Source organism: Canis lupus (assembly GCF_048164855.1).
Source record: "Canis lupus baileyi chromosome 16 unlocalized genomic scaffold, mCanLup2.hap1 SUPER_16_unloc_1, whole genome shotgun sequence".
Lineage (NCBI taxonomy): Eukaryota > Metazoa > Chordata > Mammalia > Carnivora > Canidae > Canis > Canis lupus.
Window position 1 is genome coordinate 695,459 of NW_027326424.1, and position 21,536 is coordinate 716,994.

Below are 21,536 nucleotides of genomic sequence, written 5' to 3' on the forward strand. Positions count from 1 at the left end.
AGGGGAGCTGGGGGCCGAGCCGGCTCTGAACAGAGGCCGGAGCCTCAGGGAAGCACACGGCCTTCCAGTCCTGGTTTAAAATCCCCGCTCTGCCCCTCACCAGCCGTGACGGTGGGCAGGACAACACTGAACATCTCAAGCCACATCAGTAAAACCAGCTGCAGAGTGGAATCCCTCCCAACGTTGATGTCAGGAGCAGTGACGCTGCACGGGCAGAGCCCGACACGCAGTAGGTGCGCAGTTACCATCTGGCATCTGTGCCTTTAAGGAGAGGCAGCATGCGAGGGTCAAGGAGGCAGGGGGGAGGAGGAGGAAGGAGGGAGAGGGAGGACAAGAAAGGGGAGGGAGAAGAAGGAGGGAGGATGAGGGGGAGGAGGGAGGGAGGAGGAGGGAGGGAGAAGAAGGGAAGGGGAGGAGGGAAGGGGAGGAGGGAGAGGGAGGAGTTGGAGGGAGAGGAGGGAGAGGAAGAGGAGGGAGGATAAGGGGGGAGGGAGGAAGAGGGAGGAGGAAGAAGGAGGACCCCTTAAAACAGTGAAGGAGGCCCCCCCTAAGTGGGGCACTCTCCAAAAGATAGGGAAGACAAGACAATTTCCTTCAAGGCACAACGGGTCCCCCTCGGCACCGTCTCAGCCGCTTCATGAGGCGGATGCGTCGTCAGCAATGATGAAAACTGAGGGCGGCCCCCCAGGGTGGGGGCAGCGTGCCAGGCCCAGGGCTTGGGGCCTGCGGGGCCCGTGGGGGCTGGGCCGGGAGAAGAGCAGGGGAGAGCCCCCCCGAGCGAACCCCGTCCTCCTCGCACCACGCCGGCCTCTCGGTGACACGGGCAGGGACACGCTGGCTTCTCCAGGCCCTCTGTCAAACACAAAACATACTGATTTACTGATGCAAACTCTCCCGCAAGGTGATCTGCTGACAGGTGGCGGGAACCACACCGAGTGTCTGCGAGGGAGCACCCGCCTGTAGGGTCAACGGGGCCCCACGGGCCACCGGGTGACCCTGAGCAAGTCACTAGACCTTGCTGAGCCTTGGGCTCTGCTGCTGCAAACTGAGGACAAACAAAGCCCTTGCAAGGCTACGCAGCCTGGTGCTTGGAGCACGACGGCTGAGCCCAAGAGCTCGTCTGGGGCCCCTCTCTGCGTCTGACCTTGCTCCTTGGTAAAACCCAGATGATGGCTATGCCTTCCCAAGGGCCACCGTGAGGACCGTGAGCGTGCATGTCTGTGCAGCCACGTGTCTGAGCAAGCTTCCACGGGGGCCGATCTGGGCATGGGTGCCCGCGCACCTCACCGCGAGAGGCGCCTGAACACGGAACGAGCTAGTGTGTTAGCAAGTGCCCCGACCACCCAAGAGTGTCAGCACAGAGAACCGACGGCGCAGAAACTCCTCTCTCAGAACGGGGTGAACGGGCCCTGGTGCGATGCTGGCCCCCTGCCTGCCCCCCGACGTGCCCCCTGCGAGGAGTGGCTCAGAGCCGAGTGTCCACACCTGCCACCAGGATTCTCCATCACGGCTCCCGCGGGCAGGTGGCTGGCAGTCCAGGTGACCCAGCTCCGGGCTCCTGGGGGGCCGTGAGGGCTGCCGTCCTGGGAACAAGACCCCTCAGCAGAGAAGGGGCTGTGCCACTCTCCCTCTCCCCGGGACTGCTGCACCTGTGGGCCCCACGAGCTGAGGTCTACAACCAGTTGGGGGTCTACAAGCCCCTGTGGCTAAAAACCAAGAGGTCGGGGTGCCTGGGTGGCTCAGTGCTTGAGCATCTGTCTTTGGCTCAGGGCGTGATCCTGGGGTCTAGGGATCGAGTCCCACATCAGGCTCCCTGCATGGAGCCTGCTTCTCCCTCTGCCCATGTCTCTGCCTCTCTCTGTGTGTCTCTGTGTCTCTCATGAATAAATAAATCAAAAAGAAAAAAAACAACCCCCAAAAGCAAGAAGGCATTAGTTAGAAACCAAAGTGAGTCACTGGGTTTGGGAAGACCCGTCCACAGAGGACAGCAGGGCGTCTGCAGAAAAGACGCAGCTGGGCAAGTGCACAGGGCTGGCCGTGGAGGGTCCGAGGCAGAAAGCACTGGAGCAGGAAGGTCTCTGCACGGCCCCCTGCCGCCCCCAGACACCCGAGGTCTCCGGCACTATAGTGAGGACAGGTGAAGGGCGCCCCACCCCTTGTCCCCACGTCCCCCAGGGCCTGCCTCCACTGGGAGGGCTTCTCTGCTCGGTCAGACCCCCCCCCATTAGGCTCAGTGAAGGAAGCAGAACCGCAGCCCACCAGGAGCCCCCAAAGGAAGACAGAGCCCTCTCTCCATCCTCCCTCCCAAACCCCAGGGAGACTCTCATGCGGGATCTTCTCTCGGGCCACCCTCACGGAGCAGAGCAGATGAGGGATCGATTCCCCCAAATCTGGCCCAGAATGCAAACCATCAGGCCAGCCACCCCGCCAACTCCCACGCAGCTGGCCGTCCTCGCAGGGGCCCAGGACCCCGACACAGAGGCTGCAATCCGTCCGGCGCGGGAGTCCTCCTCGCACGCCCTCTCCCTGCCTCCCCGTCCCTCGCTCGCCCTGACCTTCCTAAACAAAGGTGCTTTTTTCCCCTGCTCCTCGGGGTCACCACATTTTCGTCAGACCTGTGCTTGTTTTCTTTCTGCTTGGGCCCATCTTGGCTTGCCTCCCCAGGCACCACCGTCCCCTGGAGACAAACCCCGTATTGTTTTCAGGGACCTAATAAATGACAACACTCTCCCACCCCCTGCCACTTACCCCACCAGCCCGCCCAGCTCCCCCTTTGCCCGGTGAAGCCTGCCTTGTACTACGTGTGGCCCTCCCCGCCGCCCCCCCTCCCACCCCGATGCAAGAACAGGAGGCTTATGTCCAGGGGAGAGCGAAACCTGCCCGGACTAAGGGCACCTCCCCAGCCGCGTGTCGTGCCGTGAAAGGTGCAGTCCAGGGAGAGGCCACGGGGGCGGGCAGCTCCAAAACTCAGCCCCCCGTCCTCCGGTTCAGGCCGAGAACCAACGGGAACACACAGACATGGCCCTTAACGGTGCGGATGATAAAACAGGAGGATGCGCGGTCCATTTTCCAAAATGCACCTCTCGTCACCCAGAAGGCTCCCTTGCCCGCTGAAAAAGTCAATGCCAGGAGGGATTAAACCGAGCACAGGCCGACTTTTTTCCTGGTCAAATTGTTGAGGTCGACCAGGCATGCTCTGGGAGGGTATGTGGGCGCCCAAGGAAGGTTGATCACCGGTTAAAAAAAAAAAAAAAAAAAAAGGCTTCTGAGCTGCTTGAGTGTGGGCTGCGTCAAGTGTGCAAGAGCAATGAGCCAGTGACAGACACACATCATCCTGCTTGAACATAGACCCGCACGTGCGTTGTTCCAAGCCTCCAAAACAATCCCCAGAGCCTCCAGCCTTCCTTGGGTGTGAAAGAAGCCGGAAGGGGACAGCAGCCCCACCACCCTATGCCCTCAACCACGTGCTCTGAGCCCGGACCTCATGCTCGGTGCTGCCTCGTTGACCAAGCACCCAGCAGGGCCGACACAAGAGCTCAGCCACCCAGGAGACCGGCATCTTGACTTCTGACTCCCTACCCTTCCCTGCCGTTGGCCTGGCTGCCTGGGGCCAATGGGTTCTCGCATTTCCACTGGTGGCAAAGGTCCCACCCTCCTCTGGGCAGGGGTCGAGAGGTGGGATGACATCCTACCAGGGCAAGGGTGACCTGGGTCATGGGGAAATGTGCACGAAGAACCAAGAGACAGGAGAGTCCGTGTGCACACCCAGGCACACAGGGCCGCGGGTATGCCCATCGTAAAACACGTGGTTGCATTATTTCTAGAGCAGGATGGACTCTGGGACACGTCCTGGTTCTCTGCCTACAACACAAGCCAAGGCTTAGAGAGGCACGGCAAGCTCTCCAAGATCTCCCTCCTGGGAGGCGGCAAGCTGATACAGAGACCCTGGACCCAAGACAACGTGCGCCCTCCTTTAGATGGCCCATCCGTAGACGGTGGCACCGAAACCTCTGTGCTCTACGTCCTGCAGTAAGTAGTTCCAAAACACTCACCTGTAGGAGATGAGGGCTCGCGTTGAGGCAAAGGTAAAGAAATAACCAGGGCACACCCACCAGCGCCGCTGCCCTGCCCGGAGTGACCCCGATCCCCCAGCCCCATCGGTGCTAGTTGTCACTGTGGTGTGAATGTTCCCTGGAGATTATTCTGGATCCCATGGCTGGTGGCGACTTCAGGCCGGTGATGCTCATTTTCTCCATCCAGTCCTGGGAGCCTGGTCCAGGAACACACCAGGGATGCAGAGGCCCACCCTCCGACTGTCCGAGATGGGGCTGTTGCTTCCCCTTCTTCCCCACCCCACCCGTGCCCAGCGCCTGCTTCTGAGACCCACCCAGCCTCCTCTTGCAGGAAGTCCACCTGCAGAGCCCGGAGCTCCTGCTGTCTGTCCGCAGAAGGTCAGGTTCTCACCAAGGTGGCCCCTCCATCACTTTAGTCCCAGCGATCCGGGGCAACTGTTGCCCTCCTGGTTCACACTGTAGGCAGCCTCAGCGGGGAACCAATGGCCCTTGGGCAAGGCAGGCTCTGCCACGAGGGGAAGGCCCAGGAGCCTCCGGCCCTGGGATGCGGGTCCCCTGATTGCCCTGGCAGCCGTGATTTGTGAACAGGGACCTCACCTGGGCCACGAAGCCCTGCTGGAAAGGCCTCTCCGGCTGCCGCTGCACCCCCACCCGGCCTCCCGCAGGCACCCACTCCTGGGGCGGGCAGACATGAGACACAGGCCACCTGGGAATTTCAGGAGCCGACCCTCCTGCCCTCCCCTCCTCTCACCCCGCCAACCCCCACCACCAGGGTCCACCACCCCGAGGAAAGAAAATGGGGAGACAGTCACAGATTTAGGGTTCAGGGGGGCGCTGGGAACGGGGTCAGGGATCCTCTCTCTCAAGACATTCGTGGGGAAGGTTCCTTCTCGACCACAGCTCCCTCCAGCAAGGGCCCTTAACTCAGCTTGTTTGCTGCAGCAGCCAGGTGGGCAGCAGAGGCTCCAGCCTCTCTGCTGTCTCCCCGCTAGGAGGGGGCACCCGTGCGAGACAAGCACTCCGAGGGCACGGGGTACAAGGGGTGCGAGAGGCTCTAACGCACAGCTTCGCTTTGCAGCGCTTCAGGAGCAGCTTTCCAGCCGGAGCCACGTAAAGGGAGCGAGGAACAGCAAAACCCAAACCAAAGCCAGGCCAGGAGGCGAGGGCCCGGCGGCACCAGCACCCTCATGCTGCTGTGACCCCGGCGCCCTCAGCTCCTCCCCTGCACCCCCTTGAGCTGTGCGGGGGGGGGGTCCTCCTGCTGGGCAGCGGGCAGAGGCTCGAGGCACAGACACTCCCTTGGTGATGGGAGGCCCGGCGCTGTCCTCTCGGCCTACGTCCCAGGTCTGCAGAGCACTCAGTAGCTGTTCAACTAACAAGACTCCAATTCCAACAACCAATCACGGAAACGTCTGGCTTACATGACTGAGTGAAAACATCTCGCCACGCACAACAAAGGCTACGCCCGAGTTATGGCAACGGCCACACGTGAGGGGCCGGGGGTGCCCGCAGACCCCCAGATGGGGTGCATGCACGCAACCTCGCCCAGATGTGCAGGCGCATGCACACAGCTGGGGCCTGGCCCACCAAGTGCACAAGCGTTGCCCTATCCAAATAGGCTGAAGAAAGAAACCAGGGATTCCTCTTGGCACAACCAAGGCGAATCCGCCCAAGGGTTTCTCGGGGCGCTGCAGGGGACAGCCAAGGTGGTTCCAGCAGAGTCACAGCCCACTGTCCCCTGCTGAGAGTCCCCCTAAAGATAAGCTGATAAGATAATGGCCCTGGAGGCTCTCCACTCCCCCCAGCCCAGCCCCACCACAGACCCCTCCTCTGTTTGCTCAGACCCCTGCTCTCAGCACAAAGTCCTTATTGGTCTCCCCGCAGGGGTGAAAATAAAGGGGGTTTTGTCCTTCTCCCCGCGGGTCTGAGTGAGTTTATCTGACGCTGCAGCGGGCTTTGTAAGCTGAGTGTCCCAGGATAAACGCTCCCTTAAGAGTTGCTTGGCTTGGGACAGAGGGACCCTCTCCAGAGGAGAATGGGGAGCTTGTTCCGATGGTCTTTTAATATGGGGGGCGGGGTGTCACGGAGGACAGGCCTCCAGCAGACTCTCACAGAAGGGTCTCTGTCCCGGGGCTACAATGCAGGGAATTCTTAAAGACACAGATGCAGAAAGGAAGAATGATTTTTTTTATTTTTTTTTCCTCCCCTCCTAGGAGGAGGGGAGGGTGAGGAGGGCGGGAAGGAAGAGGGGGTGTGGCGAGGACTTCTCCCTCCCAGAGCAATTCAGGTTATTACCAGGCAGCTCTGCCTCCAGGACAGCAGAAATGCAAGCAGGGGGAGCAACCGCTGCAGAGCAGGATTCTGGTGGCGGGGGGGGGGGGGGGGGGGCGGGCTGTGAGCCCTGCAGCGGGGTCGGCCTCCCAAAGCCAGGTCGGGAACCCCCAGCAAACAGGAATCTCATGTTTTTTCTTAAGATTATATTTACTCATGAGAGACACAGAGAGAGAGGCAGAGACACAGGCAGAGGGAGAAGCAGGCTCCATGCAGGGAGCCCAATGCAGGACTCGATCTCAGGACCCCAGGATCACACCCGGAGCTGCAAGCAGATGCTCAACCACTAGGCCACCCCAGCGTCCCAGAAATCTTATTTTTACCGAAACGAAGGGCCTCCATTCCGTCGTCATACTAAGAGGATCAATCCCTCGAAGGCAGTTTGAGTCCAAATGTTGGCTGTGGAAAGCGGGGAGGCAGGACACCCCCAGGCCCTTCAATAAATAAAATTCTCTCCGGCCCCAGGGCGAGGGGGGTAATTTACTCCCCCCGTTGTTGTTGGTTTTTTTTTTAATAATAAATTTATTTTTTATTGGTATTCAATTTGCCAACATACAGAATAACACCCAGTGCTCATCCCTCGTTGTTTATTATGGCCCAAGGTCACCCTAGCTTACGTCTGAAGACATCCCAAACTATCATCACAAGTGATGTTTTATAAAGAAGGGCCCACGAGACGGCTGCGTGTTATTTCGCTTATAGTTTCACGGAGCCCTTGTCCAGGAAGCTGTGCGGTCCGTACGGCAGAAAGAGCTGGAGCGACGCGTCCGCCAAGAACAATCGGGCGTTTCTTCTTGCCCACCTTGCTCCCGCGCATCTGCCGAAGGCAGCAGGGGAGACAAGGAGACGCCTTCTATGCCGGGATTAATCAAGGAACCGAGTGTACACTCGAAGGTACACAGGCAGGAGGCTGAGGCCCCAAGATGTGGTAAAACCCGTCCAAAGCCACAAGGCAAATTAGTAAAACCAGCCCCCTTGCCGAAGCCACCAATTCTAGGCACAAGGGACGGAAGCGTGCAACGGCCAGGGCCACTTGGAGCAGAGACCTGTAACCCCTCCCCAAACCAAGATGCGTACCCATCTTCCCAACGCAACGTGTCTGGGGGGCCTTGCCAGTCCATGGGTGCAGCACCCAGGGCCACACACAAAGGGCAGAGTGGCGTGGGCCTCTGACCTGTCACCTCCCCAAGATATAAACTGCTTATACCAGAGTCGGCCTCAGGCCAGGTGCCGTGAATGGACGCTTCTGACTGTGCCGAAGGAGAAAAATCCACGTATGTGAACCAATCACCGGTACATGTTACATTGTCATGCAGACATGAGGGGAAGGGAAAGATTGGGTAAAAGCAAAAACAGAGAGTGAGTTTAACCCGAGGAATGACTGGACAGCAATACTGGATTCTAGGGTTCTTGCCCCCCCTCCCCGTGAGTGTCACTAAGTACAGGGAGAGGGACACAGCCCCTCGGGAAGGTAGTGACTAGCAGGTTGCAGGGAAGAGTGAGGGCTGAGTGAGACGAGCCCACTGCAGACCTCAGGAAGGAGGACCATCGGGGGCACCTCGCTGCACCCCAGTGCTGTCTGTCCACTCAGGCCAACAGAGTTCGGGGGGCTGGTTACACTTGCCTGCACGTCCGAGGACACAGGCCACCTTCACATAGTCACCGCACTTAAGCCAATGGAAGCCCAATCTTGCGCTTCCCAAATCCTACCCTCTGCAGCCCAAGCTCTGGGCTTCCGAGAAGAAAACCCAAAGTGGACTGGAGCTCTGGACTAGAAAGTGGAATTTTTTTTCTCCCAAGTTATATCCAGCGACATTGGAGCAGAGAGACAATGGCAGCCGAAGCACATAGAGCCATGAACATGCTCTCCATTTCTGTAATGCTTGCACAGTTTTATTTTTTTTTAAGAATTTATTTATTTATTCATGAGAGACAGAGAGAGAGAGAGAGAGAGGCAGAGACACAGGCAGAGGGAGGAGCAGGCTCCATGCAGGGAGCCCGACATGGGACTCGATTCAGGGTCTCCAGGATCAGGCCCCGGGCCGAAGGCAGTGCTAAACCGCTGAGCCACCCTGGCTGCCCCTGTTTACACAGGTTTTGTTTTGTTTTTTGTTTTTTTTTTCACACAGGTTTTAAGCCAAGAAGAGGCAAGCAAAGAAGTGGGAGGAAGAATCCAAGATTCAGTCCACGCGATCCGCAAACTAGACACACCTCGACTGCCACCCCTCCCCAACCCCAAGGCCACACAGGCTCCATTCTCCACTTTCCCAATGACATCCTGTGAGCAAAGGACAGAGCACGTGGTGGCTAACGGGAGCGCGGCCCAGATGGCCAAGGGTCTCTCACCTGCCCTTAAACCCGGGCGGAGGTGACGTTGGCCCAGCCCTGGACGACTCTGTCCAGTTTCCAAGCACAACATCAGAAGGGCAGGCCGAGCCGCAGGTGTGGTGTGAAAGCTCAGCTCAGCTTTGAGCTCAAGGAGTAAAGCGCACAGAACACCATCCGGGGGATGAAGGGTCACAACCCTTCAACACAGCATTTCCATCGGAGGCCTCCATCGTGGGCCAGTCTGCCTCCCTGTCCCGCTCACACGTGTGCACCCAACCTCATAAGGTTCCTCTAGCGAGGATGCTAGACCACCCCTGAATCACCGCTCTAAATGCCAACGATCGCAGGAGATGGAAAATGCGACGGGACTCCACCTGGGCGGGCCGAGGCCTGAGCATCCCTCCCGGGATTTCAACAACACGGGGACTGATGACGTCGACGCACGCCCGGGACACGGGCATCTCCTAAGTGCACAGACTCAGGACAATACTGGAGGGAAATGCAGGGGTTTAAAAACGAAATAGACCTGCGTCCGGATCCCGACTCCACCCTTGCCAGTCGGGAGCTGGTGCGCAATGACTTGTAGCTCTTCCAGCGGGATTTTACACCTGCAGGGAGCAACGGGAGGATGGCAAGACAGGAGGGGGAAGGCGAGGAAAGGCCTGGAACCCGGGGAGCAGTTAGTGATCGTGTTTTCCTCGGGGTAACTCTAGATGAACCTTTCCATTAATTTGGTGTAAATTTGTTTTAACTCTTGACTTCACTGAGAAGGGAGAAGGAAACGCTGTTTTAAACTTGTCCGTGGTAAGGAGGAAGAGGGGAAGGATGAATCATCGCTATCGAGATGTTATCAAGTCCATGTGTGACTTTTGGCATTTTCCAAAAGAAGCTGGGACGCAAGCTGGCAGCCAGAAGCCAGGTGGATGCCGTCATGTGCCAACCTGGAAGCAGATCAAGGTTGGGCTCCAGGAGGGCAGGGTGACTTCGGACAAGTGACTTAACTCTTGGGAGTCTCAGCTTGCCCATCGATTAAATGGGGGCAATACTGAACGGAGCAGCTAGCACACGTCCTAGGACATGCATCACTTGAAGACACGACAATCACCCCTCTCCTCCACTGCACCACCCTTCCTAAAGAGGCTATTCACATTCCAGCTTCAGAGCAGAAATAATTTATCGCCATGATAATGAACCTTTTTCCTCGCAATAACAAATGAGGCCAGCTGGGAGCACCTGCCAGGACAGCATGGCTGCCTTTAAGAGCTCACACGACCCATGAGCATGAGTCACTGCTCCCCAGACAAAGCCTACCTGTGTAATGTGCGGACAAAGCAAGCAAGGAGGGCCCCCACCTGGAGCTCAACAGCCTGGAGAGCAAAGCCATCCCTCTAACACGGAGCCCCCAGAAGCTGGGCCACAAGCTGGCACCTGTACCTGTGAACACATTGGAGCCATCTACATCAGTCTACGTGTGTGGCTGCTCCAGGTCGAGCCCTCTGTCTGGTCTGACTGGGTGCTCAGTCTCCTCCCCAGGAGCTCAGCGAGAAGCCTGTACAAACCCACTAGCCCCTGTTCCCATCACTGGGCTTTTCACACCAGGAATAGGACAGGATTTGCCTCTGCCAGGTAGGCCAGGAGCAACATCCCTAGTCTGGAGGTGCTCAGAATGGGGGAAGGTGTTTTCCTTCATTTTAAAGGAATCTCAGGCAAGAGCTGCCATTCCAAGCATCAACTGGCTATGCAGGTAACAGCCCTTTCATGCAGGTAAATGAAAACCCAGCCGTGAGTGATCCCCTGCAAGGCTGGTCTTGGAGATCCCAGAGCCAAAGCCCTAGCTCCCTGATGGAGCAAGATGATGTCCCCTGAAAAAAAACAGACTCTCGGGTTCAGAGACTCAGAGGAGGGAAGAACTGGTAAGGTTCATCCATTTGCCACCTGTCACTGAGCATTACCATACCTTTCCACCCTCCTAGGTCCCTAGCTAGACAGTGGGAAACACAATCAATTCCCTGCCCACCATTCGTTCTGGTGGATTATCCACTGGTCCAATTCATTCGTAGCAAATCTGATATTTCTCTGTATCCCGCCCTGCTCCTAAGGCCCTAATTTCCGTCTGCACATCCCAGTGGCTCTGGGGAGGGAAGCTGCCTCGACCCACAGATCAGCTGTGAGGCATGTGACCAAGGACAGCTAATCAGGGCATCCCACCTCTTGGCACACGGATGGATCACCTCCCAGGGGTGAGCTCCCACAGGGTCAGCCCTCTGGAAAGCTGCGATCAAGGCATTCTCTTACTCTGGGTCTGTGGAGGCAGGGGTCTGCAAATACTCCTGCCGTTCTGCTTCTACTGGGAAAGTAAAACACAAGAATGAAACGAATTGGAGAAGAGCACCTAGGTGGCCCAGTGGCTGAGCGTCTGCCTTTGGCTCAGGTCGTGATCCCAGGGTCCTGGGATCGAGTCCTGCATCAGGCTCCTTGCAGGGATCCTGCTTCTCCCTCTGCCTGTGTCTCTGCCTCTCTCTGTGTGTCTCTCATAAATAAATACATAAAATCTTGAAAACAGATAAAAAAGGAAAAAAAAAGAATTGGAAAAAAAAAAAACCAGAGAGCCCAATCACCCCCCAAATCACCCAAAAGCATAATGCATAGACTCTCCAGTCAAATTAACAACCCAAAACTTGATTATTTAAGCCCATTAGAATTGGTTTCTCTGCAATTTGCAACCAAAATCACTCAACCTAAAAATAGATTCGTTTTTTAATGAATGAGGAATAGAGCCCAGAGGGGCCCGGTGACTCATACAATGTCACAAAGATGTTGGTGACCGGGCCAGGATGGGACCCCAGGGTTGGGCACGTGTTAAGACCCGAGTCTGAACCACGGCTCCATCCTGCAAAGCTCTGGCGTCTTAAGGACATTGCTTAAAGTCTCTAAACCTTTTAAACCTCTGATGTCAGAGATGATGATGCCCACCCACAAGCAGGCCTATGAGGATGAAGAAAGAGACGCTGGAGCCATCTGCTCCCAGCCTGCAGAAGGCGGGCTTCTCTCTCCTTCCCGACGTAACACTGCTGCTCTGGCAGCCGGCACGGGTTGGCGGCTGTATTTGTTGAACCCTCATCCAGGGAGGCAGAAGGAACAGGGCAAAGGCCTGCTTTAGGGCACAGGTGATATCAAATGGCCATTCTGACCACCACCCATGAAGGCAGCCACACAGGCATCTTCCCCAAGTCATCTTCCCCTACAGACAGATGCCAGGATGACCAGGACAGAGAGAAAGAATCTGGAAACGAGGAAAGGCTTTAATTCAAGTACAACATGAGGCGGGTGGAGGAGGAGGACAGGATACAAACAGGTCAGTGGAAAGTGACCAGAAAACAATTCCGGGAAAGGCGGAAAAGCCCAGTGGCCAGGGTGGAATTAGAAACTGGGACCATCTCAGCTCTTTGGTTAACCACATTCCTGGTTTCTACTAAAGAAATTTAATTAAAAACCCAAACATCTAAATTTCCCAGCTGGCTTGCCAGGGGCCACGGATGCCCTCAGATTCAGAGAAGCCTCCGCCAGGGTGACCCTGGGGCCACTAGACGTGTCCTGTGTGAAGTCAGAGGAGGAAGGGGTCACAGGCCGGGGCCGGGGTGGGGCGATGCCATAGGCAGGCACCTCCTCCCTTTCCCTCCGAGAGAGAAGAAAGCCTCCTCCTCGAGCTTGGGAGCACCCTGTTCTTTCACCCCATCCACAGGAGTAAGAACTTTGGTTCTTGTTGCTTCGTTTTAAAAAATAAAAAGAAACATCAGAATGGAAAAAAAAAAAATTGAAATGAACTAGAACCACATTCATGATGCTTCCAGGGACACGAGGTCGCTTTCTGTCTGCAGACACAATCGGTCCCCAGGCCACTAAGACCACTTCCTGCAAACACCTAACCCCCGCTGAGGCTGGATGCACGCTGGGGATGTCCAATAACCAGCCGGAAAAGAGTGAGCTTTGGGGGATCACACACAGTTTCAGGAAAAAAAACCCGAAGAGGGAGCTGGGCAGCTGGGCATTCTGACCCAGCCTCGAACCAGGGCTCTCCACGGGAGCCGAGACGGAGATCTATCACGGCACCACGGTGCTCCAAAAGATGTTTCTTAACCCATGTGGCTGTGCAGAAGAGTTTCATAGAAAAGTTAATTTTTTTTTCCCAAAAACAAAACAAAACAAAAAACCACGGCCAGCAAACTTCATATATGAAATCTGGCCACCTAAAGAAGGCTCCCCCTGGAGTTCCCTCCAATGGAGACACCAATCTCCATCTTCCCAGCACCCACCCCCACCCCCATTGTACCAACACTTCCAAAATCCTCCCTGTGCACGGTGTGTGCCAGGTGAGGAGTCAGGAGCTGGCTCCTCTGGGTCAGTGTCCACCTCCGGCACATCCTTCCCTCACCTGTGCCTTGATAACCTCTTCCGTAAAATGGGGAGGACACCTGGCTGTTTCGCCGGGTTGGGGGTGGTACCAGACGCGACAGGGACACAAAACCACTTGTAAAAACTCCCATGGCAAATAATCAGGATGGAAAGAACTCACTAGATCATCAATCCTTTTAATGCACAAAGCCGACTTGGGCCGAGCGCTGCCCACGTAAACCCCACTGCTCCTCATTTCCCCGGGGTGCTTAGCTCCCAGGGAAGATTCTCCCTGGGAGAGAAAAGGAGATCCACAGGCATCCCCGAGTGTAAAACCAGGGTGGGAAACATTCTCACCGTGGGGGTCGACCTGCCTTTATAATTAAAGTGCCACTTCACACTCGGTGGGATGGCTGTGATCAAAAACAAAAGCCAGGGAGTGAGTGGGGAAATCCAAACTTTTCTGCCTCACTGCTGGTGGAATGTGAAATTCTGCAGCTGCTTTGGAAAACAATCCGATGGTTTCTCAAAAAAAAAAAAAAAAGAAAAAAAAAAGTAAAAGAAAAAAATCACACATGAGATGACCCTAGAGTCCAGCAACCCCACTTCTGGGCATAGGCACAGAAGACCTGAAAGCGGGGACACCAACAGGTTATTTGCACACCCATGGTCAGGGCGGCAGTGGTCACAGTGGCCACGAGGCGGAAGCAAATCCAAGTGCCCATCGATGGACGGGTGGATAAACAAAATGCGGTCTCCGCACGGTGGGAAGGTTTTAAGCTTTAAAATGGGAAAGAATTGGGACACCTGTTACAACATGGGCCAACCTGGGGGACGTGATGCTCAGTGACGTAAGGCAGACACGGGAAGGACAAATGCTCGGTCCCCGCACTTCCGCAAGGTCCCTATCGATGGAGACACCAGAATGGTGGCCGCTGGGGTGTGAGACAGGGGGACAGGGAGTTGGTGTTGGGAGGGCAGAGAGTCTCGGTCGGGGTCGGGGCTGCTCACCAAGCTCTGGAGACGGATGGATGGTGGCAGGACGGAGAGGCAGCGTGAGCGCCGTTAATCACACCCATAAGAAATGGTTACCCTGGTAAAATCTGCCACCATAACAAACAAAAGGTGAAAAATGTTTAAATTAGCTAAGGGAGGGGGACGCCTGGGTGGCTCAGTGGTTGAGTGTCTGCCTTCGGCCCAGGGCGTGATCCCGGGGTCCCGGGATCGAGTCCTGCATCGGGCTCCTTGCAGGGATCCTGCTTCTCCCTCTGCCTCTGTCTCTGCCTCTCTCATGAATAAATACATAAAATCTTTAAAAAAAAAATGAGCTAAGACAGGAAGGTAGGACAGCCGAAACAGTCATGGTCCCGGGAGCTCCTGAGGCCTTCACCCACACGCTGAAGGTTGGGCCCCCGAAGGCCAGGCTCTCGGAGACCCTCCCTTCCACACCCAAGAAGCGCCGCAGAACCTTCCTCCGCAAAGTCAGCGAAATCAAGCGCTTCCCGCCAACCCGAAGGCCACGGGAGAAGGCGGCAAGGGGCTGCGGCAGTGTCCAAGGAGGCGTCCAGCAGGCACTCAGCACCTGCAGAAGTTGGGAGGGAGGCAGGGCGTGTGCTGGCGAATGACGGGCCACGCGCCGACGGTGAGGGTAATGGGACAGGACGGTCCCTCGGTGGCTCCAGCCGGGCGCGGGCTGACACGGGGGATCTCGGGCCGGCGGAGACGCTCCGTCCTGCCCCGTCCCTCTCAGGCTTCCCGGCCAGCCCAAGGAAAGCACAGACCACTCTAAAGTGGGACAAGGTCACCCTGCAGGACATGCAAGGGGGTGGAGACCACACCACCAGCTCCCGTAAGGGCCATTTCCCAAACGACGGTGGGGCCTGGCGAGGCGGTGGGCCAGGAGGGTTGGGGGGGGGGGGGAAGCTCACAGACCCCAGGGGGAGACTGAAGGTCTGACTCATCTCTACGGACCCAGAACGTTATCATCCGTCCCAACGCAGCCACTTCTGTCTCAACCAACTGCAAAAAAAACACCTGGTTTCGAGATTTCTATGTGAAAACCTGTACCAACAAACCAAATGCGGGAGGAGGCGATGATTCACATCACAAACAGAATGCTTAGACAGAAACCAGCCTTTTCAGCATTCCTGCGCTTGGATGCTTCCTCCAGGCCTTTCGCATGTCACGTGACCGACCACGATTGGTTCCGTACAGACCTTTCTCCAGGTGCAAACCTAGTCCGCAAAGCACGTGATTCTGAACAGGGCGTCTCTAGCCAACGACACGGATCAAAGTGAGCACATTCGTCCAGGACCTTTGTCTTGCTCGTGGAAAGTGAGCTGGGAGCATGTGCCACATGAAGAACGGGGGCTACCTGGCCGCGGAGGACCCCGACCAGCTCCGTGGGGACGGTGGACATTGCCTAAGACGACAACGTCCAGAAACAGGAGGAGCAGTGGTCTGCGTGGGCCCGACTAACAGAAGCAGCGGGAAGCTGCCTATCGCGGGGCCTCTTCTTCCAAGCTCCCCGGGAACTCGCAAACCCAGGGGTAGAGCCTGCAGATCTAAGTCGTCCCCAAAACCCACAACTGCCCAACCTTTATCATCCAAACACAGCCATTCCTGTCCTAACCAAGCACAAAGGATACCTGATTGCCAAGACTCAGATTTCAAAAGATGTACCTACAAACCAAATAAGTGCACGTGAGGGCCCCAGCCCGGTGGAGGTAGGCCTGGAAGGCTTCCTGGAAGAGAGAAAAGATGGTTTTATGGCTGGGTAAGCTTCAGCGGGGAGGAAAGTCTCAATGCAGGGTTTTGCTGGCCAAGAAATCAGTCAACACCCTGATCCTTAAAGTGTCCATCTGTACTGGAATGGCCTGGGGAGCCTGTCAAAAATGCAGACCCCCAGCCCCCACACATACCCAAACAGAGCCTCTAAGGCAGGGGAGGGCAGGATGGCTGCTGAGTGCTCATGAAGAGTACTCCTTCTTCTCAAGTTCCCCAGGCAATCCGTTCTCGTGCAAACCACAACTTGGGGAGACTGGGGGAGCGGCCCAGCGAACAGTCTGGACCGGGCCCACGTCCAGCTAGGGGACAGCAGAGGCTCCTGAGAAGGGAGGGCCCACAAGGAGTCACTGAGGAGAGGGACAAGGCAGGTGTAGACAGAAGAAGCTGTTCCAGAAGTAGAGGCAACATCCCCAGCCCGTCTCCCACCAAGACTTCCTGTTATGCTCCTCGCCGAGCTGCCGGGTTACGGAAACCGTCTGGGCCCGTGTGTGCGCACCGGGGATGGTGGGGGGGGGGGGGGGGGACGGGGAAGGAGAGGATGAGTATCCTCCAGAGCTCAGGAGGTCTAATAGGAAGGCGGGAAGGGCTTCAAAGAGGAGGAGAAACATCCACGCTAGGCGACCAGACCCCCAACAACACCCCCAAAACTCTCTCTGGACAACTGAAGTCTGTTGTGTGGAGACTCAAGTAACTCAAAACTTCCTGATCCCGAACAAACATCACCTCCACTCGCTCTGGGCAGCCGCCCCCAGCAGGAGGGGACGGCCCTAACTCGAGCATACGTAGGCTGTTGACGACACTGAGGCTAACGTGGTCTCTGCTGGAGGCGCAGAAGGGCCTCTGCCGTGGGCTTCCTCACTGAACGCAGGTCTTCCTTCTCTCATGCAAGGACACTCGGGCCTCCATCCACATCAGCCACTTCCAAAACCCCTTCGGGCTGGCTCTCCGCAGCCCTCTTGGGTGAAAGAAGCCCCCTAAAGAAAAGGGGGATCACTCCCTGGCCCTTGGGGCTGGGCAATCCCCAAAATCCAGTCCGAGGTAAGAGTAGAACCCATTGTTCCTTCAAACCTGCCAAGATAACCAGGAAACACGGCCTCTGCTGGGTCTGCACACTTAGCAGCCCGGCACACCTGCTACTCGGGCCGGCGTGAGTCACCCACACAGGCATTGCACGCCGGACTTGTCAGCAGCGGATTCGGTGCTTGGCGGCTCGCTCTCACGCACACCGGATGTCATCCATCCACCTACCCCTTGGAAGACGTGTCCGGACAGATCAGGCTATAACCCAATTTTTACTCAACGACTCACTCCCAGTGGAGGTGTCGGGGGAAGGAAGGAGGGGTACACAGAGAAGTTTCCTGCCATTCCCGGCGGGGGCTCCCCTTTCCTCTGGGCCCCGTCGGGTCTCAGCGGCTCCGCTGGCCATAAATAGGGAGGGACGAGGGGCAAGTCAACCTGGGCAAGAAAGTGGAAGAAGTCTCGACTCAAAAACCTTCTCCGGAATAAAGACGCTCTGCTGAGCTGAATAAGGCCTAGTGTTCTCCTGTACAGCGCAGCGTCCACAGTTAACAATACTGCATTGTACACTTAAACATTTGCTAAGAGGGAAGATCTTCTGGTAAGTGCTCTTATCAACAAAATAATAATGATAATAAAGAGGGTGGGAGGGAACTTTTGGAGGCCACGCAGGTTTATGGCCTAGGCTGTGGTCAGGGTCTCACGGTGTACACTCATTACCGAGCTCATCAAGTTGTATACGTTAAATTCGCACAGCTTTGTGTATGTCAATCACACCTCAATAAAATGGTTTAGGAAAAAAAAACAAAGAGGAAGAAGAGCATCTCCTGAATCCCTCTCAACTCCCGCTTTTTTTTGTTACGTCAGAATTTTCTGCAATGCAAGATTCTGAATCGGCTCCTGAGCCCGGTAAAGGACATCAGCGGGACCTTAGGAGAAATCGGAATAAGGCCCAAAGAGGAGTTCAAAGTAGTCTGTGAATGTTAATCCCCTGGCTCTGACCACCTCGCTGTGGGTATGAAAAATGTTAACATTCAGGGAAGCTGGGTAAAGAGTATAGGGGAACTCCGTGTACTATTTTTGTGACTTTCCTGTAAATCTAGATCTCTATCAAAATCAAAAGTGAATTCTTTAAAAAAAAAAAAAAAAAGGACAGCAGTTTTAATCCAGCCGCCTACTAAATCTTCACCTGTGGCCTTGCTAAAATAATTTACAAGGTAGTCGTGGACGCAAAGCATAAGTTACTCTCATGCCAATGCTGGCCTCAGGAAAACCGAAATGAACGAAACACTGCATTTACTCAGCAAGTGTCTTCCCAGCGCCCACTGTCTTCTGGCTCCCAGGTGCCAGAAGGTGTGTCACGGATTAAGTGGGGATCTCTTCCTCCAAGCCCAGCTCCGAAATGTCCACCCAGAGGGGCATTTCTCCAGCTTCAGACATGACTCTGACTTAAAGCAAAGACAGTGATTTCTGGTAATTTTCCAAAGGAAATAATCCAAAGGGTGGACAAAGCTTTGTGTAGAAAAGATGCTCACCGAGGCTCTACTTCTAAGGGTAAACATCTAGAAATACCTTCGTGTCCAACAAGAGGGGAATTGTCAGATTAGGATTTGATGCCGGCAGAGGAATACAGCCATTACCTGGGGAACTGTTCAAGCAAAATCGAGAGGAAAAAAGCAGTAAACAAAGTGTATACATTGCAGGGCTTCAGCAATGAGGAAATGCATCAAACTGCCAGCACTACTGGAACTGAGTATTTTTTTCCTGCTTTTTACACTTTTTTTGTGGTTTTCTTTTACATTTTAAAGACTTTTTTTAATTTATTCACTTGAGAGAGAGAGAGAGAGAAAGGCAGACAGAGCCCCAGCAGGGGGAGAGGCAGAGGAATAGGGAGAAGCAGACCCCACACTGAGCAGGGAGCCCGATGTGGGGCTCGATCCCAGGACCCCGAGATCATGACCTGAGCTGAAGGCAGACCCTTCAGCGACGGAGCCACCCAAGCCCTCCAAAGAAGAGAGAGAACACGGAATACTTTTAAAATCGAGTGAGGTGCAGAGGTGGAGCTGTGCGTGAATGGTGGGACAGTTTAATATTTCCTCTCTGGGGGCGGCAGGAGGCTGCCAGGGGGAGAGGGTGGGTATAAAGGCCACAGGAAAAGGTGCTGCGTCAACCTGAGCATTTCCAGGGACCTGGGTGCAGCCAGAGGCACAGGCTCCAGGGGGGAGGGGACAGTACTAACACAGACCACCTCTTCTCCTCCTGCGGTGCCTGGCCCTCCCTCCTTCCCCCCACCCCCAGCAGGTGCTCACTGGAGGCACAGCACCTGAGAACACCCCCAGGGAGGCCCCCTTGACAGCTTCCAGAAGTTGTCTTTGCAGGAGGGACTTCTGGGCTGGAAATGGATCATCAGGGACAGGCTGCCAAGGTTGGGGGGGGGGGGGGGAGTGAATCCCACATCTGGGAAAGCATCACCAGGAAGCCCATCTTCCGGGTTGGGGGGGGGGGTGTCCTGGAGTTGAGCCCTAGTGGCAAGGAGGGAGAAGGTAAAGGAGACCCCCGCTTCTCTGCACATCAAGACGGACTAGCTCAGTCATTCATTCAACAAACATCTATTGGGTCGCCCACTCAGTGACAGGCACGGGAGCTGCCCCAAACCGTGGCCTGGGCGGCCGACACAAAAGGACAAGGAGAGGATGCGGCTATAGATTAAAACTGGTTTGCTTTTAGCTCAGGGTTCAAGACTAAGCCCCCTCCCCACGCTGACCTGGAACCCGGTGCATGCACGGCGGACGGTGGACGCGGTGCCCCGGGATCCTGCCGTCTCCCATCCTTCGGGAAGCCTTGCCCACAGCACCCTGGGTGGGTGGCCCTGCAGTTAAGCCGCTCACCCAAGGCCCGGCCACAGGGACCTGGGGAGACGCCGCAGCCCCCACGCAGCCCGCCGCAGTCTGGGTCGGCGAGGCGGCAGCGCTCCCTCCCGGGGTAACGGGCCCCGGGGCGGCCACGAGGGCGGAGGTTAGGGCGACGGGCCCCCCACCCCCACCCCCACCTCCACCCCGGCGGAGGGTCTGTCCCGCGGGGGGCCGCCCGGAGGGGGGCCGAGGGGATGTCTCTGCGGAGATGTCAGTGCGAGAGCAGAAATTTCCGTGCAAACCCCAAGAGCTCCAGAAAGCGGCGCGGGGGGGGGGGGGGGGGAGGCGGGGAGAGAGGAGCGCACCAAACCCCCTCCCTCGAAACGCAGGGAACACTTACCTGCCAGGTATGCGCCCCGACTGCCAGGTGGAAGGAAGCAAGCCCAGGACGCAGACGAGGTCGCGGGGGTGGGGGTCGTCTGAGCCCGGCTGATGCACACCAAGTAATCCACGGTGGGGGGTCCGGAGCCCCTCGCCCCATTCCCCGCACTTTCCACCCGAGGCCAGCCCCGGGCTGCGCGCTCCGGCCGCGCGGAGATGGCGGGAGCTCGCCGCGGGGGTTCCCAAGTGCCGCGTCCCGGAGCTCCAGGGCGCGCAGCCCCGACGCCGCGCCTCGCCTTTCTTTGCTGCGCAACGCCGGCGCGAGCCCGAGGTCCCCGCCGGCATCCCCTCTGCAGGCCCGGACAGCGCCCGGGGCAGCTCGGCCCGCGGCCCGGAGCTCGTAGGTGCGCGGGGCCGGGGAGGCGGAGGGAGAAGCGCGGAGCGGCGGGCGGGCGAGCGGGCGAGCGGGCGAGCAGCAGCCTCCTCCGGCCCCGGCAGCCCCGCGCGCGCCCGCGCCGCCTCCGCGCTCTGCCCGCCGCCGGGCCATTCGGCCCTTATATACCAGCCGGCCCGGGGGCGTGGCCGGGGCGTGGCCGAGGCGGGTGGGGGCGTGGTCTGGGCGTGGCCTGAGCGGGGCAGCCAGGGAGCCGCACTGCTTCCTGGGAACTGTAGTTCCCTCCACCCCATCCCAGCTAATGCACAACAGCTGTCGGCATGGTTGCCGCTCGCCCTCAACAGCGGTGCCCCCTTGCGCCCTCCCTTCGCAGGGAAGGCTGGGATTCCCGCCTCGCTGTCAACTCCGTTAGATCTAGGCTGGTCCTTGATGCACAAGGTGGGGGACCTCAAGCCCCCTAAACGCCTCCCGCGATGACAAGCCTGGAGTCAGACAAACCGAGCTAGGTTGCAGTCCCAGCCTGCCATGAACCGCCCGTGTGACCTTCAAGGAAGCGTGTGACCTGCGAGGCTGCAGAAACTGAAGTCTGATCAAGAGCATGGCAGCCCCTCAGATTCTTCATCGGAAGCAAAGGATATTAGAGTTTGCTTCCACCGGGTTGTAGAGGGAGGTGACCCCTGCACAACGCGGCCTGATCTCTCCGCCTCTAACACGAACTGTAATTCTCTAACGCTTGTTAAGTGCTGGGCAATTTTGGTTTCGGGGTTCCGCTCCTGCAAACCAAATGCCACCTTGGGACCCTCCTAGAATAAAATTCTGGAGCTGCCATGGCCTTCATCAGGCTTCAGTTTCTGCAGCCTTCTCCTGGTGTATGGGACACCTGAGCAGCTGCACACCCTGGGAGCCAAAGGCGGAGTCTTCCCTCAAGGAGCGCACAGTCAAGTGAGAGGCGACAGCGACATCGCAGTAACTATGTGGACA

At 57.0% G+C, this 21,536-nt stretch overlaps 1 protein-coding gene across 1 annotated transcript; it reads right to left on the bottom strand.

Annotated features, from left to right (window-relative positions):
• Nucleotides 1–559: 559 nt before the first annotated feature.
• LOC140629534 (uncharacterized) lies at nt 560–20,848 on the bottom strand. Its single transcript, XM_072819054.1, has 2 exons — nt 20,181–20,848; nt 560–852 (listed from the first exon to the last, which is right to left on the bottom strand). The coding sequence occupies exons 1-2, from the start codon at nt 20,846–20,848 to the stop codon at nt 636–638; spliced, it is 885 nt and encodes a 294-aa protein (XP_072675155.1). The 3' UTR covers nt 560–635.
• Nucleotides 20,849–21,536: the final 688 nt, after the last annotated feature.